Consider the following 16,476-nt stretch of genomic DNA (forward strand, 5'->3'; position numbering starts at 1 on the left):
AAAGAGGGAGTTAGGTCTATTTACCAACCCACATAATATAATGGGAATGGATTAGACCACCTGGCCCTGGATTAAGAGGGGGGTAATCCATCCCTTGCTCCCCATCCCCGCCCCCCACCTGCACTTGGCACTGCCCATGAATGCCCCTCATTAAGATGGCCTCACAAAGACAGAGGCTGTCCCCCTTCTCCCAACGGAGCAGCTCCACTTCCACAAATAGAGGCGGCCATTGTTTTAGGGTTGTCCAGTCACAGTGAATGGCCAGTATCCGTGGATAAAGCTCTGGTAGAAATATGATGAATGTCTCCGTATTAATATCTCCCCAGGTATTTCCAGGTCTTTCACACAGGTAACTAACATTCTTCTGCTTTCCCAGGGGCTCAGCAGGTGGGACAAGCCATGTGAACGAGGATCCAATGGGGTTGACTGAAGGCTGCGACGGGTGTTACGGTGAATAACCTCCCCCCTCTGTTACTTTGTGTTCCCACAGGTGCACCAGGAAGGAGAAATGCGAGCGCTCGGCCGAGCCCCGGCGGTTCGCCTGGGACATCAAGCAGTGCGTCCGACTCAGCGTCCACCCCAGCAACATCTCAGTGTCCCAGTTCAGTGTCACGGTGAGTGGTGACCACTTCGCACGGTCAAAGAGCGGTCAAAACACTACTTCCTCCTGGGTCCTGTCCACTAGGCACGAAAACAGAAAACCTTTTGAGACGGAAAAATGTAATATTGGCATTCTTATTGGACATCTTCAGATAGCGCCTCCTCCGTTTTGAAATGTTTTCTCTCATTTCGTGCCCCACTGAACCTGACCGGTCTAAAATGAAAAAGAAGTGTCTGGCACAATGACCGATATTATTGCATTTTAGTAGGCTTACAGTTACTATGGTGACCAGAAACCATATCAGTATACAATATACCATCATCTGGTATTGCATCCAATGACTGAATGAGCGGTCACATCAGAAAAATCAGATTAGGAGGAAAACAGGAGACGCCCAACCATTTTAGTGGTCCAATGAACCATGTCATAGTTGAAGGTATTGATGTTGTGCCTCACTAACACGGTTAAGCCTGGGGAATCATCTTTAGCCAATGGCCATAACGTAATTATCCCCTCATATGTCACAGGTCCTTACAGATCTGTCCATCGAGGCCAGGGTTTCCCCTAGCATTACCTCATGCCACCTAACCATCATCTAATCATCTGTATATTGCAGCTGTGTTCTGTGTCTGTCTATCTAGACAACATGTTATTATCGTTGGCTTCCAGGCTTCCACAGACTGTAATGATCAGTGATAATGGGGGTTATATAGACGCTGTGTAGCTGCTGCTCTGGTATTGTTCATGGAATCACTGGGGTGATGCTGTTTTGCTGGCACTAAAAACCTGGCCTCGTAGGAACCATCCTGGTGGTTGGTTCGTACGAGGCCCCTGAAAACCTCCCGCTAGGGAACATAACACTGGTTATAATAATGACATCATTTCACTCTGTTTTGCCCACTGGGTGGGTATTATATTGATACTGCATACCCTACCAGCTGATCTGATATTGTGTATGGAATCAGCTGGGATTGTGTTGTGTTGCTGGCACTAAACACCTCTCCCTCCACACTAGAGGTGTCTACTGGTCAGTCTGCTGTCTTAACACCTCTCCCTCCACACTAGAGGTGTCTACCAGTCAGTCTGCTGTCTTAACACCTCTCCCTCCATACTAGAGGTGTCTACTGGTCAGTCTGCTGTCTTAACACCTCTCCCTCCACACTAGAGGTGTCTACTGGTCAGTCTGCTGTCTTAACACCTCTCCCTCCATACTAGAGGTGTCTACTGGTCAGTCTGCTGTCTTAACACCTCTGCTGTCTTAGGTCACTGTATGACTGTATGAGTGTTGCTGATCTGGGCAGCTCCTTTGAGGGACGCTGTGTTTGTGTGTGTGTATGTGTGTGTACTCTCTCCTCTCTCCACCTGTGTTGTGTCGTGTCAGTAAACCCATCAAAGCAGGCCGTAGCCTTTCCCTCTTTCTCCCTGTGTAATCCCTGCGCCACCCACCAGGCGCCAATCAGATGACTGTACACAAACACTCCCCAGGAGACTAGCCCTCTCTGTAGAATCACACCACCACCTGGTTATTTTGAATAACAAGTCTGGACTGGTGTTTTTGGCGGATAGGGGTGACGGCAGAAAAATGTACACCAGGTCTCTTTAGCTATGTTCATGCTTGGAACTAAATTCCGTTTCCATGTGCTTGGCTGGATGTGTGTCCTGTAGGACTAAACTGCAGAACAGTACTCCAATACATGCAGTATACTGCATCCACCTGTCCATCTATGACAGTGGTTGTCAAACTGTTTCAGCTGGGACCCCATTTTATCCTCCGGAATTTCTGGGGAACCCATTATTTTTGTTATAATTTATCATGACCCCACCCCCAAAATAATGACACAACCTTAAATTTGATTTTTAACAAGTAACCTTCAATTCATTACATTTTCATGTCTTATTATAATGAAAAACAACCAAATAAATACATTCCCTCAATCAAATTGAATTTTTCAAATAATCTTTCTCAATAATCTGTGCTGTTAATTTTAGACCCCCCACACCCCAAAAATGCTATTTTTATTTTGACGACCCCACTGCAGTCCCCCCCCCCCCCCCCCACCCAACTTTAAATACCAACGATCTACGGTGTCATTTCAATCCCATTTTATGCGTAATGGGGATATGAGATTGCTTTTAATCTCTGCTGGCCAAGTATATAAACGTAAATCAGGAAGGGTAAGGTCATGTACAGATACTACTCTCAGCGTACTGTCTGAACATTCAGCTCCACGGGTGTAATAATAATAATAATCATATTCATGGAGAGCGAGAGTGTGTATACACACACACACACACACACACACACACACACACACACACACACACTGTCTAGGCGTTTTGAGAGTGTTTAACCTTTCTCTACGGAACAGATCTCCTATCCAATTGATTGGTGAGACTGGGCGGGCAGGCAGGGCCAGTCCTTGACCTTTTACTTATTAAATATTTGTTTAAAAAGATAAGCTGGAGCCCTCTACAGAGGACTCTCAACACGTAGAGCGATTTGGCTATTGAAACTAGAGTTTCTCTCATAAAAGCATTGATGTGTTTTTTTCCTTTATTTGCCCATTAGCGTTTCCTCTTGCATTTGTTTTAGAGTATCTCTGGTTGTCTGTCGATATAACAGCCATCCTATAAAGACTTCCTAGAGCAGGTGCTAGTAAACTCACCAGATCACTCCCTGTTGAGATAAAATACAATTCTAATAGCTTCACAGAGGAGGTCTGGACTCTACTGTTAGTGTTATTACAAGTATATTGCTGTAGGTCTGTATTCACATGCCTCCAGACAGAGAAGAGAAGATAATGACTTGTCACCAGGCTGCTTGTCTCTCACTACAATGAGAATTCAAATATGCTCACAGCTTGTGACAATAGATGTGTTCACACATTGAAATAGGATTCCAAAAGGCATATGAAATCTCACACTCTGTTCTCGGTGGATGACAGTCATAAGATAATCATGTGTTATTACAGTATAATGCATCATATATTCAGCTGTCATAATCTGCCACAGTCATACTAATCAAGGAGGCGTGTACAGTATGCATCTAAATGAACCACCCCCAGATCAACATCCTCCTCTTTATGTCACTATGGCAACCCAAGCCAATACGATCTATCACATCATATCCCCCACGCGAGACGCAGTGTATTAAGGAGAGACGCGAGAACCTATTTCTCTCCATGTGTGTGTGTGATTCAATTGACACGGAACACAGCTTATTTTCCTACTCATGTTTAGGCCCGGGCGGCTCGGGTTAGGGCCGCGACTGCTCCAAATGTAATTGAAGAAAACTTGCGCCACATTGCTCCTTAAAAGGAAAAAGAAATGAAGTGGGAAGAGGGCTGTGTCTCTGACCCAGGCTGCGTGTGGCTCCTCTACAGTAATAGGGAAGCTCCTGTATCTGTACGGTGCCGAGCGACAGCCTAAGACTTTTCATTAAACACTAAACAGCAATATAAAAACAGTCCAGGTCAGCCCTTCTCGCAGCGTACAGGAGCTTCTCTGGCGCTGTATTAGAAAGGTGCTGCGGCCAACAGCAGAATGGATGCAAGGCCTCCTCTATTTGCCACCTCAATATTTAGATTTTGGTCTTGACCCCATTCATATTTTTCTCCCCCTTTCTCACTTGCTCAAGGAGACTATTATTCTACTCGTCAAGTCTGTCAAGTCCCCCCCCCCCCCGCACTCATCCTCTGCTCTTTAGAGAGGAGAGCAGTTTACGCAGCACTATCAACAACAGGAATCTACATCCTTCTCTTCCTCATTCCCTCCCTCCCTCCCTCCTGCCTGCTTGCATACTTGTTTCACTGTTTCTTTCTTTCTCTCCTTCCTTTTCTCATCTTGCCTCTTTCTTCCCTTCATTTCTGCCCCCCCCCCCCCAATACCTAATTTCCTCTCACCTTCCTCCTCTCCCTTTCCACCTAGCTCCTCCCTCCCTCCTTCCCCCCTCCCTCCCACTCGTAGATGTGGGATGTGAAATTGGCGCGGCCTGCCGCAGGGCATGGTGGGTAGCCCGGGGGGACAGAGCAAGGAGGGCATTGGCCTCCAACTGTTCACCAGATGACAAACAGTCAAATAATCGCCAGCAGGCTTTGTAAAACACAGAGCTGATGCTCAACAAACATGTCCTGCTGTCTTCTTCTCTCCTTGTCTTTTTATTTCTATCTCTCTCCCTCTCCTTCACTTTCTCTCTTTCACTCTCTCTCCTTCACATTCTCTCTTTCACTCTCGCTCCCTCTTCTTCACTTTCTCTCTTTCACTCTCTCTCCCTCTCCTTCACTCACTCTCTCTCCCTCTCTCTCTCTTTCACTCTCTCTCCCTCTCCTTCACTTTCTCTCTTTCACTCTCTCTCCCTCTCCTTCACTCTCTCTCCTTCTCTCTCATGTCCATGAGTTGATGGATGAGTGAGTCAGCGAGAGATGTAGATGGTCCTCTGGACAGGAAAGACTTCCTGCCTCTCTGAAGACATCCTGTCATGTTGATGTTTCTGTTGTGATATGCTAATATAGGCTGTGTCCCAAATGCCAGCCTTTTTCCTATGTAGTGCACTACTTTTGAACCAAGCCATATGGGCCACCTGATCAACAGTAGTGCTCTACATAGGGATCAGGGTGCTATTTGGGACACCAGAGCCTATACTGATGTGTAATGTGATGTAGGGTGAACTGCTACTCACTGAACCCTCAATGTTGTGGCTTCATCACGGTATGGTATGTCTACAGGGGATCCTTACCCCCAGCTGTCCTCTTTCCCTCCTCTCTCCCCCATCTATCCCTCCACCATCTGATGACACGATACATTCATCTATCCCATCGCTGTATCTCTCCATTCTACTAATGGAATATCTCCCAATTCTCACGCCATTTGAGTCATTTAGCAGACGCTCTTATCCAGAGATACTTACAGTAGTGAGTGCATATATTTACCTACTGATCCCCAGTGGGAATCAAACCCACATCCCTGGCGTTGAAAGCGCCATGCTCTACTGACTGAGCCACACAGGACCGCTCCACCCCCTCCCTGTACTCCGCTCTTCTCCCCTGATGCCATATGTAACCCCCCTCTGTCTTCTCCCCACAGCTGATCCTGGAGGCCCATAACGTCCCAGAGTTGTCTGCAGGGGTCAACTGTACCTTTGAGGACCTGGCTGAGATGGACGGTCTGGTGGAGGGGAACCGCATCAGGTGCAGCTCGCCTGCCGAGAAGGAGGTGCCTCGCATTATCGTAGACAAAGGTCTGTAGCATAAGATACCTGACTGATTACAGACCAATCAAAGAGCTCGGTTTTTCTTTTGAGTATGTCTTTTTTTTATTTTTTTTAACGTGGTTTACATGAGTGTATTGACACTAATGGAGGTGTTACTGATGAAGCCAAAACACTAACTAGGTTAAGTATGAAGCCAAAACACTAACTAGTTTAAGTATGAAGCCAAAACACTAACTAGTTTAAGTATGAAGCCAAAACACTAACTCATTAAGCCAGGGACCTGCTAAATGTGGGAACTGATTTGCGTCTCATTTGGGTCTTTGTGTGGCCTGGGGTTACGAGGGCTTACGTTCCCTGTTACCCATCGTAGCCCGGAAGCCCTCGGAGCAGCGCCCTAGGACGTGTTTAGTCATCCAATCAACCGTCGTTACAGAGCGTCAGGGTTTATTTACTCTCTCACCAAGGAGGTATGCAGTCAGAACAGACAGAGACATGTGAGACCCCAACAGCCCTGAGCGCGGGCAGATCACTCCACCTCTCCGGGACTCATTTCGAAGGCAAAGTGAAGGGGAGGAGCGGTTAAAAATTAATCCTGCTGCCAAAAAACGCTTTTGACAGCATTCATTCTCCGAGATAAGCTTCCTTGTCCCTCTCTCATCCCTCGCTTCTCCCCTCCTTGACGTGGTTGGTTAACCCAGGTATAATTGAAAAGTGCACACATCTGGGCGGCTGTCTGGAGGACTGGTAATCTTTCATAATACCCAGACGTCTCCATGTGGAGATAATGAAGACGCTGCCGCGCCTCAATAGAAGCAGGGGAGTGCTAACGCTAGCTGCTGCTACACATTGGCTACGCTAAACCCTCCTCAAAAGTAGTAAGGGAGCGCTAACGCTAGTTGTTGCTTTACGTTGGCTAAGCTAACGCCTCCTCAAAAGTAGTAAGGGAGCGCTAACGCTAGCTACTGCTTCACATTGGCATAACGCTAATGCTGCTAAAGAGAAAAGAAGAAGAAAACCCCCTGAATTGTTCCTCCTACAAATACTCTGCAGATGTTTATTTGTTTACCGCATTTAGCGAATGTCTTTTAAATCATTGTCTCTACCTCAGTGTTCATAGTGAATGAACAGGAGCTGAAGAGAAAGCTGCTAGCCTAATGTTAAGGTGGGAAGGACTAAAGGTCTTAGAAGAGAGACAAAGGACATTCACATGGACACTTTCACTGTTGATGTTGAGGCTGAATCCCAAATGCCACCCGTTTCTCTATGTAGTTCTTTTAGCCATGGCCTGGTCAAAAGTAGTGCACTACATAGGGAATAGGGTGCCATTTGGGACTCAGTCTAGGATAACCATACACTAGCTAAATTAGCAGATGACTGGCTTTTTTGCAGCGGCCTCGGGTGGGTGAGAGCCCAACGGTGGGATTGTGTACAGCCTGGCATGAATAATAACACCTATAAGTATTGGGAGCGGGCCAAGCAGACCACCATGAAATTACAGGGCTGAGGGACCCACTGAGGCCTAACACACACTAAACCTCTGCTTACAGTACAGAGGGGGACACACTTACAGTACAGGGCACTTACAGTGTACATGGGCTATTACACAGGGTGTAAACACACCACACCAAACTCCGGACTCAATCACTCACACACACACACACACACACACACACATACACACACACACACACACACACATACACACACACACACACACACACACACACACACACACACACACACACACACACACACACACACGTCTATTTTGTCCTTTAGGAAACACCATACTAAGAGGTATGGATGGAGTGCCTCATTAGGCAGCCATCTTGTTCAGGTAGTGTCAGAGAGAGAGAGGTCGAGGGGCCCTGCAGGGAGGGGAGAGTGAGCTAGTGATAGCAGCCTAGCAGGCATCAAGGTAACATTTAGGTGCTCTAATTAGGACAGATTCATTGTCAGCCACACTTTACTATGATTGATGAACGATTCACCCCTTTTGTTAGAGAGAGAGCGAGCAAGAGAGAGAGAGGGAGAGAGAGAGAGGGGGATAGGAAGACAGGAGCAACACAAAGGGAAAGAGGGAAAGAGAGAGAGCAGGAGTGACAGAGAGAAGAGAGAGGGAATGGAGACGAAGACCGGAGCGACAGAGAGAGGCAGCGAAGAAGGCTAGAAGAAGACAAGAGTGACAGACAGAGGGAGGGAGACGACAATGTTCTCTTCCTGTCTTTGGGGGAGGACATGTCTGTGTCGGGCCTGTTGAATTAAACATGGAGTCAGTCCTTCATTAGGAAGCCAGACAGAAGGACAGGAGCAGACAGACTATCTCTGTAGACACCTCCATTAACACACAGTCCTTCATTAGGAAGCCAGACAGAAGGACAGGAGCAGACAGACTGTCTCTGTAGACACCTCCATTAACCTAGAGATCCTAGAGTCAGTACATCTCTGATATAGTAGATATATAATTCAGACTAGAGATACTAGAGTCAGTACATCTCTGATATAGTAGGTATATAATTCAGACTAGAGATACTAGTCAGTACTTCTCTGATATAGTAGATATATAATTCAGACTAGAGATCCTAGAGTCAGTACATCTCTGATATAGTAGGTATATAATTCAGACTAGAGATCCTAGAGTCAGTACATCTCTGATATAGTAGGTATATAATTCAGACTAGAGATCCTAGAGTCAGTACATCTCTGATATAGTAGGTATATAATTCAGACTAGAGATACTAGTCAGTACTTCTCTGATATAGTAGATATATAATTCAGACTAGAGATCTTAGAGTCAGTACATCTCTGATATAGTATATATATATATAATTCAGACTAGAGATCCTAGCGTCAGTCCATCTCTGATATAGTAGATATATAATTCAGACTAGAAATACTGTACAGTACATCTCTGATAAAGTAGATATATAATTAAGACTAGAAATACTGTACAGTACATCTCTGATATAGTAGATATATAATTCAGACTTGAGATACTGGTCAGTACATCTCTGATATAGTAGATATATAATTCAGACTAGAGATCCTAGAGTCAGTACATCTCTGATATAGTAGATATATAATTCAGACTAGAGATCTTAGAGTCAGTGCATCTCTGATATAGTAGATATATAATTCAGACTAGAGATCCTAGAGTCAGTACATCTCTGATATAGTAGATATATAATTCAGACTTGAGATCTTAGAGTCAGTACATCTCTGATATAGTAGATAAAGACATAAAATCAGTCATCCCCTCCCATTGGTTGAGGTGCTCTGGGGTGTAATCATTAGTGCACACCTTTGCAAACAGTTAAAAAACATTTTGCAATGGAAAACATTTCACAACAAAAACAAGAGTTTCTATACGACAAATTCAGATAGGTCTCTCTCCGTTATGTTCCATGTGCTTCTCTTTGGTTCCGTTTGGTTCCGTTTGGTTCTGTTTGGTTGCTAGTGAATACATCCCAGGTAATGTAATATGTTAGAGTGGTCCAACCCTGCTCCTAGTATTTTCCTCTGTGTGCTCCCTCCCTCCAGGTGATCACCAGATAGTTCAGCTCTACCTCAAGTCCAAGGAGACGGGCCTGGTCTTCGCCAACACCAGCTTTGTCTTCTACAACTGCAGCGTCCACAAGTCGTACGTCTACATGTCTCTGTTACAGTCACAATTACACGCTTATTACAAAGGAAGTGTTGAAAATGTCATTATAAACTGTAACATATCATTGATGTTTGATACCCATAACTAAAGAATATTAAAGTAATGTCGTAGTGACATAGTGTAGAAATACGAAATATTTGACTGAAAGAATTTCACGTACTCATCAGATCATTGTTTGGGTTATGATTAGCTTGTCTATGGAAGTTTGCCATGATTAGGAATGTATTGCCTTTATTGCTCTCTCCTGTTACTCACTCTCTCTCTCTCTCTCTCTCTCTCTCTCTCTCTCTCTCTGTCTCTCTCTCTGCTCTCTCCTGTTCCTCTCTCTCTCTCCTCTCTCCTGTTCCTCACTCTCTCTCTCTCTCTCTCTCTGTCTCTCTCTCTCCTCTCTCATGTTCCTCACTCTCTCTCTCTCTCCTCTCTCCTGTTCCTCACTCTCTCTCTCTCTCTCTCTCTCTCTCTCTCTCCTGTTCCTCACTCTCTCTCTCTCTCCTGTTCCTCACCCTCTCTCTCTCTCCTCTCTCCTGTTCCTCTCTCTCTCTCCTCTCTCCTGTTCCTCACTCTCTCTCTCTCCTCTCTCCTGTTCCTCACTCTCTCTCTCTCTCTCTCTCCTCTCTCCTGTTCCTCACTCTCTCTCTCCTCTCTCCTGTTCCTCACTCTCTCTCTCTCTCTCTCCTCTCCCCTGTTCCTCACTCTCTCTCTCTCTCCTGTTCCTCACTCTCTCTCTCTCTCCTCTCTCCTGTTCCTCACTCTCCTTCTCCTCTCTCCTGTTCCTCTCTCTCTCTCCTCTCTCCTGTTCCTCACTCTCTCTCTCCTCTCTCCCCTCTCCTGTTCCTCACTCTCTCTCTCTCCTATCTCCTTCTCCTCTCTCCTGTTCCTCACTCTCTCTCTCCTCTCTCCTGTTCCTCACTTTCCCTCTCTCTCTCTCTCTCTCCTCTCTCCTGTTCCTCACTCTCTCTCTCTCCTCTCTCCTGTTCCTCACTCTCTCTCTCCTCTCTCCCCTCTCCCCTCTCCTGTTCCTCACTCTCTCTCTCTCCTATCTCCTACTCCTCTCTCCTCATCCCCTCTCTCATACTCCTCTCTCCTCTCTCATTTTCTTTCTCCTCTCTCCTCTCTCTTACTCCCTCTCCTCTCTCTTACTCCCTCTCCTCTCTCCTACTCCCTCTCCTCTCTCCTACTCCTCTTTCCTTATCCCTCTCCTCTCTCCTATTTCTTCTCCTCTCTCCTCTCTCCTCTCTCCTTTCCTCATCCTTCTTTTCTCTCCTCTCTCCTACTCCTCTCTCCTCTGTCCTACTTCTTCTCCTCTCTCCTACTCCTCTCACCTCCTCCTTCTCCTCTCTCATACTCCTCTCTCCTTCTCCTCTCTCAGGTGTTTATCATGTGTGAGAAGCCCCTACCAGTGCCACTGGTGTAAATACAGACACGACTGCACCCACGACCCACGCACCTGCTCCTTCCAGGAGGGACGCGTCAAGAAGCCAGAGGTAATTTCAGAGGTCAAGGGTCAAGTGTAAACGTTAGTTGATTATGATGTCTCATTGGCTATTGAGATTCAGGATGTAGCGTCCTCATTGGTTCACTTGTGAATATCTTTAATAATACAGGCTGTGAGTGATCATCAATCAATCAATCAAGTTTATTTTATATAGCCCTTCGTACATCACCTAATATCTCAAAGTGCTGTACAGAGACCCAGCCTAAAACCCCAAACAGCTAGAATGCAGGTGAAGAAGCACGGTGGCTAGGAAAAACTCCCTAGAAAGGCCAAAACCTAGGAAGAAACTTAGAGAGGAACCAGGCTATGAGGGGTGGCCAGTCCTCTTCTGGCTGTGCCGGGTGGTGATTATAACAGAACTATGACAAGATGTTCAAAAATGTTCATAAGTGACAAGCATGGTCAAATAATAATCATGGATAATTTTCAGTTTGTCATCATGTCATTATAAACCAGCAAACATACAGTATTTAGGATAGGTTCATACTTCCTGTATATCCTCATGTAAAGCAAAGGAGTCAGCTACAGTAGCATACTTAATCTGATATATCTGGCTCAGGCTTTCTATGCTTATCCTCCTCGCCCAACAAGATGATTACAGACTCACCAAATCTAATAAAAATGAAACATTTCCTTTTCCCAGCCCTATTCCCAATGACAGCTTATTTCATGTGAATTATCAATAGTATTGGCACTGGCCTTTTCCCTTTGAAGCAGGACTCACTGTAATTAGACATCTTTACTGTGTAGCTTGATGAGCTACAAAACAGACCTGGATTCTCTCCCTGGCACCACACCGGCCTTGAGTGTGTGTGTGTGTGTGTGTGTGTATGTGTGTGTGTGTGTGTGTGTGTGTGTGTGTGTGTGTGTGTGTGTGTGTGTGTGTGTGTGTGTGTGTGTGTGTGTGTGTGTGTGTGTGTGTGTGTGTGTGTGTTAGTGTGTGTTTGGGAGTGTGTGTGTGTGTGTGTGTGTGTGTGTGTGTGTGTGTGTGTGTGTGTGTGTGTGTGTGTGTGTGTGTGTGTGTGTGTGTGTGTGTGTGTGTGTGTGTGTGTGTGTGTGTGTGTGTGTGTGTGTGTGTGTGTGTGTGTGTGTATGGGTTATGTGGTGTTGAAGGAAGGTATGGCAGGAGGGCAGCATGGGGAGGAACTGTGTAGTTAATCTGGCCCTCAGGGCATCCATGATGAAGACCCCTGTCTTGACGTCTGTTGCCAGGCCCTCCACGACAAGCAGGAACAAGCTCCGGGAGGGTTCTCCTCTTTTGAGGAGTTTTATGCTCCATGATTTAAAATCCCACATTAGAACACAATCTCTGCCCCGAGCGATTAAAGCACATGCAACGTGTAAAAACGTAGCTGGAATAAAAAAAATATAATTTGATATTCATTATCTCTTTGAACTGTGGGAGACCTGCTCCGAGAGTAGGTGAGACTTAGCTTGGCGTTTCAGCATCCAATTAACACTTGTGTTGGTGGTCAATATTGACCCAGGGATAATAGTAGGATTCTTCTCATTGTGTTGACTGACAAAAACCCAGCTCCCAAATAAAGCTGGGGGGGATTTACCATCAGCACGTTAATGACTTCTCTCCCCGACATGTTTTTGTTTGACTGTTGTTCTAAAAAGCAGGTGTTTCTGTCCGCCTAACGAGCTTAATTTGGATTTAATTAACCTCGGGATTGGGGGTCGGGGATTGTCGCTACATTCAACGTCACTGCGAATTAATGGATTTGCCTCGCATGCGCGGGTGCACGCGCACATAGACACATAAACACACACTCACACTCCCCCAGCCCTCCACCGCTCCAAGCAGAAGACAATGACATGTCAACTTTGCTCAGACAAGTGGGATGGCCCCTCGCCGCGACCCTGGGATAGATGCATTTCACTATATTATTCCAATGGAGGGATTTCAGGAAGTCGATCTGGGTAATCCGCTGATGTTTTGTAATGAGCGACGTGATACAGAGGCCTCCCGCTGACTGAGCCCCCTGTTAAAATGCACAAAGATAAATCACTAAAGCTAGCTAGACCGGAGACCACGACGTGCTTTGTTGTCATTGGGTAACCGATGGGAGTGGCCAGGCAGGAGCTGCTCAGACTATAACGTGATGTTGTCATTGGGTAACCGATGGGAGTGGCCAGGCAGGAGCTGCTCAGACTATAACGTGATGTTGTCATTGGGTAACCGATGGGAGTGGCCAGGCAGGAGCTGCTCAGACTATAACGTGATGTTGTCATTGGGTAACCGATGGGAGTGGCCAGGCAGGAGCTGCTCAGACTATAACGTGATGTTGTCATTGGGTAACCGATGGGAGTGGCCAGGCAGGAGCTGCTCAGACTATAACGTGATGTTGCATTGGGTAACCGATGGGAGTGGCCAGGCAGGAGCTGCTCAGACTATAACGTGATGTTGTCATTGGGTAACCGATGGGAGTGGCCAGGCAGGAGCTGCTCAGACTATAACGTGATGTTGCATTGGGTAACAAACTCCGTTTTTCAGCTCATGTTGTTGACGTGGAAAACAATGTCAATCTAAAATGGCCGCAGACAGCCACACGTAAAAACTCACTCATCTAAACCATGAACACGCTCCCCTCTCCCAGATATGTTGTTTGTTATGTGAATAAACACGATTTGTGTGAATCCATAGCTACTAGTGTATATTCAGATTCACAAAAGCCTTATTTTCCCAACATTGGGCCATTTTATCTACTGTATGTCTTCTGGGGTTGTCTGAGGTGAACGAGGGGGGCATCAAATCCTTTTTTCCCCCCATCCCTCCTGTGTCCCCCCCTGTCTGCCTGTGGCGTCATGCTACAACACCACACATGTCTTCACATCAGAGGAACCTCTACCCACAAGCTCCCTGGGGGACATGGACATCTATCAAAGTCCATTCAGGTTGATTTACTGGCCAACCGGGCCCCTAACGAGCTGGATCAGAGCAGGAGTTTGTCAGCATCTATCTGATGAATCGGATGGAACTATTAAGAGACGTTCATTGACACGTGGAATTGGCACTAGTTCCAAAGGCCTTGGCAGTCCCTACTGTAACCAGACCACAACCATGTCAATGTGAAAAGGCCTTGGCAGTCCCAACTGTAACCAGACCACAACCATGTCAATGTGAAAAGAAAGGCCTTGGCAGTCCACACTGTAACCAGACCACAACCATGTCAATGTGAAAAGAAAGGCCTTGGCAGTCCCAACTGTAACCAGACTACAACCATGTCAATGTGAAAAGAAATGCCTTGGCAGTTCCAACTATAACCAGACCACAACCATGTCAATGTGAAAAGGCCTTGGCAGTCCCAACTGTAACCAGACCACAACCATGTCAATGTGAAAAGAAAGGCCTTGGCAGTCCCAACTGTAACCAGACTACAACCATGTCAATGTGAAAAGGCCTTGGCATTCCCAACTATAACCAGACTACAACCATGTCAATGTGAAAAGGCCTTGGCAGTTCCAACTGTAACCAGACTACAACCATGTCAATGTGAAAAGAAAGGCCTTGGCAGTCCCAACTGTAACCAGACCACAACCATGTCAATGTGAAAAGAAAGGCCTTGGCAGTCCCAACTGTAACCAGACTACAACCATGTCAATGTGAAAAGGCCTTGGCATTCCCAACTATAACCAGACTACAACCATGTCAATGTGAAAAGGCCTTGGCAGTCCCAACTATAACCAGACCACAACCATGTCAATGTGAAAAGAAAGGCCTTGGCAGTCCCAACTATAACCAGACCACAACCATGTCAATGTGAAAAGGCCTTGGCAGTCCCAACTATAACCAGACCACAACCATGTCAATGTGAAAAGGCCTTGGCAGTCCCAACTATAACCAGACCACAACCATGTCAATGTGAAAAGGCCTTGGCAGTCCCAACTATAACCAGACCACAACCATGTCAATGTGAAAAGGCCTTGGCAGTCCCAACTATAACCAGACCACAACCATGTCAATGTGAAAAGGCCTTGGCAGTCCCAACTATAACCAGACCACAACCATGTCAATGTGAAAAGGCCTTGGCAGTCCCAACTGTAACCAGACCACAACCATGTCAATGTGAAAAGGCCTTGGCAGTCCCTACTGTAACCAGACCACAACCATGTCAATGTGAAAAGAAAGGCCTTGGCAGTACCAACTGTAACCAGACTACAACCATGTCAATGTGAAAAGAAAGGCCTTGGCAGTACCAACTATAACCAGACTACAACCATGTCAATGTGAAAAGAAAGGCCTTGGCAGTCCCAACTATAACCAGACTACAACCATGTCAATGTGAAAAGAAAGGCCTTGGCAGTACCAACTATAACCAGACCACAACCATGTCAATGTGAAAAGAAAGGCCTTGGCAGTCCCAACTATAACCAGACCACAACCATGTCAATGTGAAAAGGCCTTGGCAGTCCACACTGTAACCAGACCACAACCATGTCAATGTGAAAAGGCCTCGGCAGTCCCAACTGTAACCAGACCACAACCATGGCAATGTGAAAAGGCCTTGGCAGTCCCAACTATAACCAGACTACAACCATGTCAATGTGAAAAGAAAGGCCTTGGCAGTCCACACTTTAACCAGACTACAACCATGTCAATGTGAAAAGAAAGGCCTTGGAAGGAATATTAACAAATGTTAAAGTGAAGTGGGGATATTAACACATGCTAAATACTAAAAGTGAAGTGGGGATATTAACACATGTTAAATACTAAAAGTGAAGTGGGGATATTAACACATGTTAAATACGAAAAGTGAAGTGGGGATATTAACACATGTTAAATACGAAAAGTGAAGTGGGGATATTAACACATGCTAAATACTAAAAGTGAAGTGGGGATATTAACACATGTTAAATACTAAAAGTGAAGTGGGGATATTAACACATGTTAAATACTAAAAGTGAAGTGGGGATATTAACACATGTTAAATACTAAAAGTGAAGTGGGGATATTAACACATGCTAAATACTAAAAGTGAAGTGGGGATATTAACACATGTTAAATACTAAAAGTGAAGTGGGGATATTAACACATGCTAAATACTAAAAGTGAAGTGGGGATATTAACACATGTTAAATACTAAAAGTGAAGTGGGGATATTAACACATGCTAAATACTAAAAGTGAAGTGGGGATATTAACACATGTTAAATACGAAAAGGGAAGTGGGGATATTAACACATGCTAAATACTAAAAGTGAAGTGGGGATATTAACACATGCTAAATACTAAAAGTGAAGTGGGGATATTAACACATGTTAAATACTAAAAGTGAAGTGGGGATATTAACACATGTTAAATACGAAAAGTGAAGTGGGGATATTAACACATGTTAAATACTAAAAGTAAAGTGGGGATATTAACACATGTTAAATACTAAAAGTAAAGTGGGGATATTAACACATGTTAAAAACGAAAAGTGAAGTGGGGATATTAACACATGTTAAATACTAAAAGTGAAGTGGGGATATTAACACATGCTAAATACTAAAAGTGAAGTG

The 16,476-nt window shown here is 45.3% G+C and overlaps 1 protein-coding gene across 1 annotated transcript in view; it reads left to right on the top strand.

Moving 5' to 3' along the window:
* Positions 1-458: 458 nt before the first annotated feature.
* LOC129844714 (plexin-A4-like) overlaps positions 459-16,476 on the top strand; it is a gene marked incomplete at its 5' end in the record, with an annotated part of 114,496 nt that continues 98,478 nt past the window's right edge. Inside the window, 4 exons of the mRNA XM_055912766.1 lie at positions 459-614; positions 5,684-5,837; positions 9,351-9,450; positions 10,844-10,958. Coding sequence (XP_055768741.1) covers positions 459-614; positions 5,684-5,837; positions 9,351-9,450; positions 10,844-10,958 — 525 coding nt within the window. The remainder of the gene's footprint in view (positions 615-5,683; positions 5,838-9,350; positions 9,451-10,843; positions 10,959-16,476) is intronic.

The sequence above is a fragment of the Salvelinus fontinalis genome, unplaced genomic scaffold, assembly GCF_029448725.1.
Source record: "Salvelinus fontinalis isolate EN_2023a unplaced genomic scaffold, ASM2944872v1 scaffold_0208, whole genome shotgun sequence".
NCBI lineage: Eukaryota > Metazoa > Chordata > Actinopteri > Salmoniformes > Salmonidae > Salvelinus > Salvelinus fontinalis.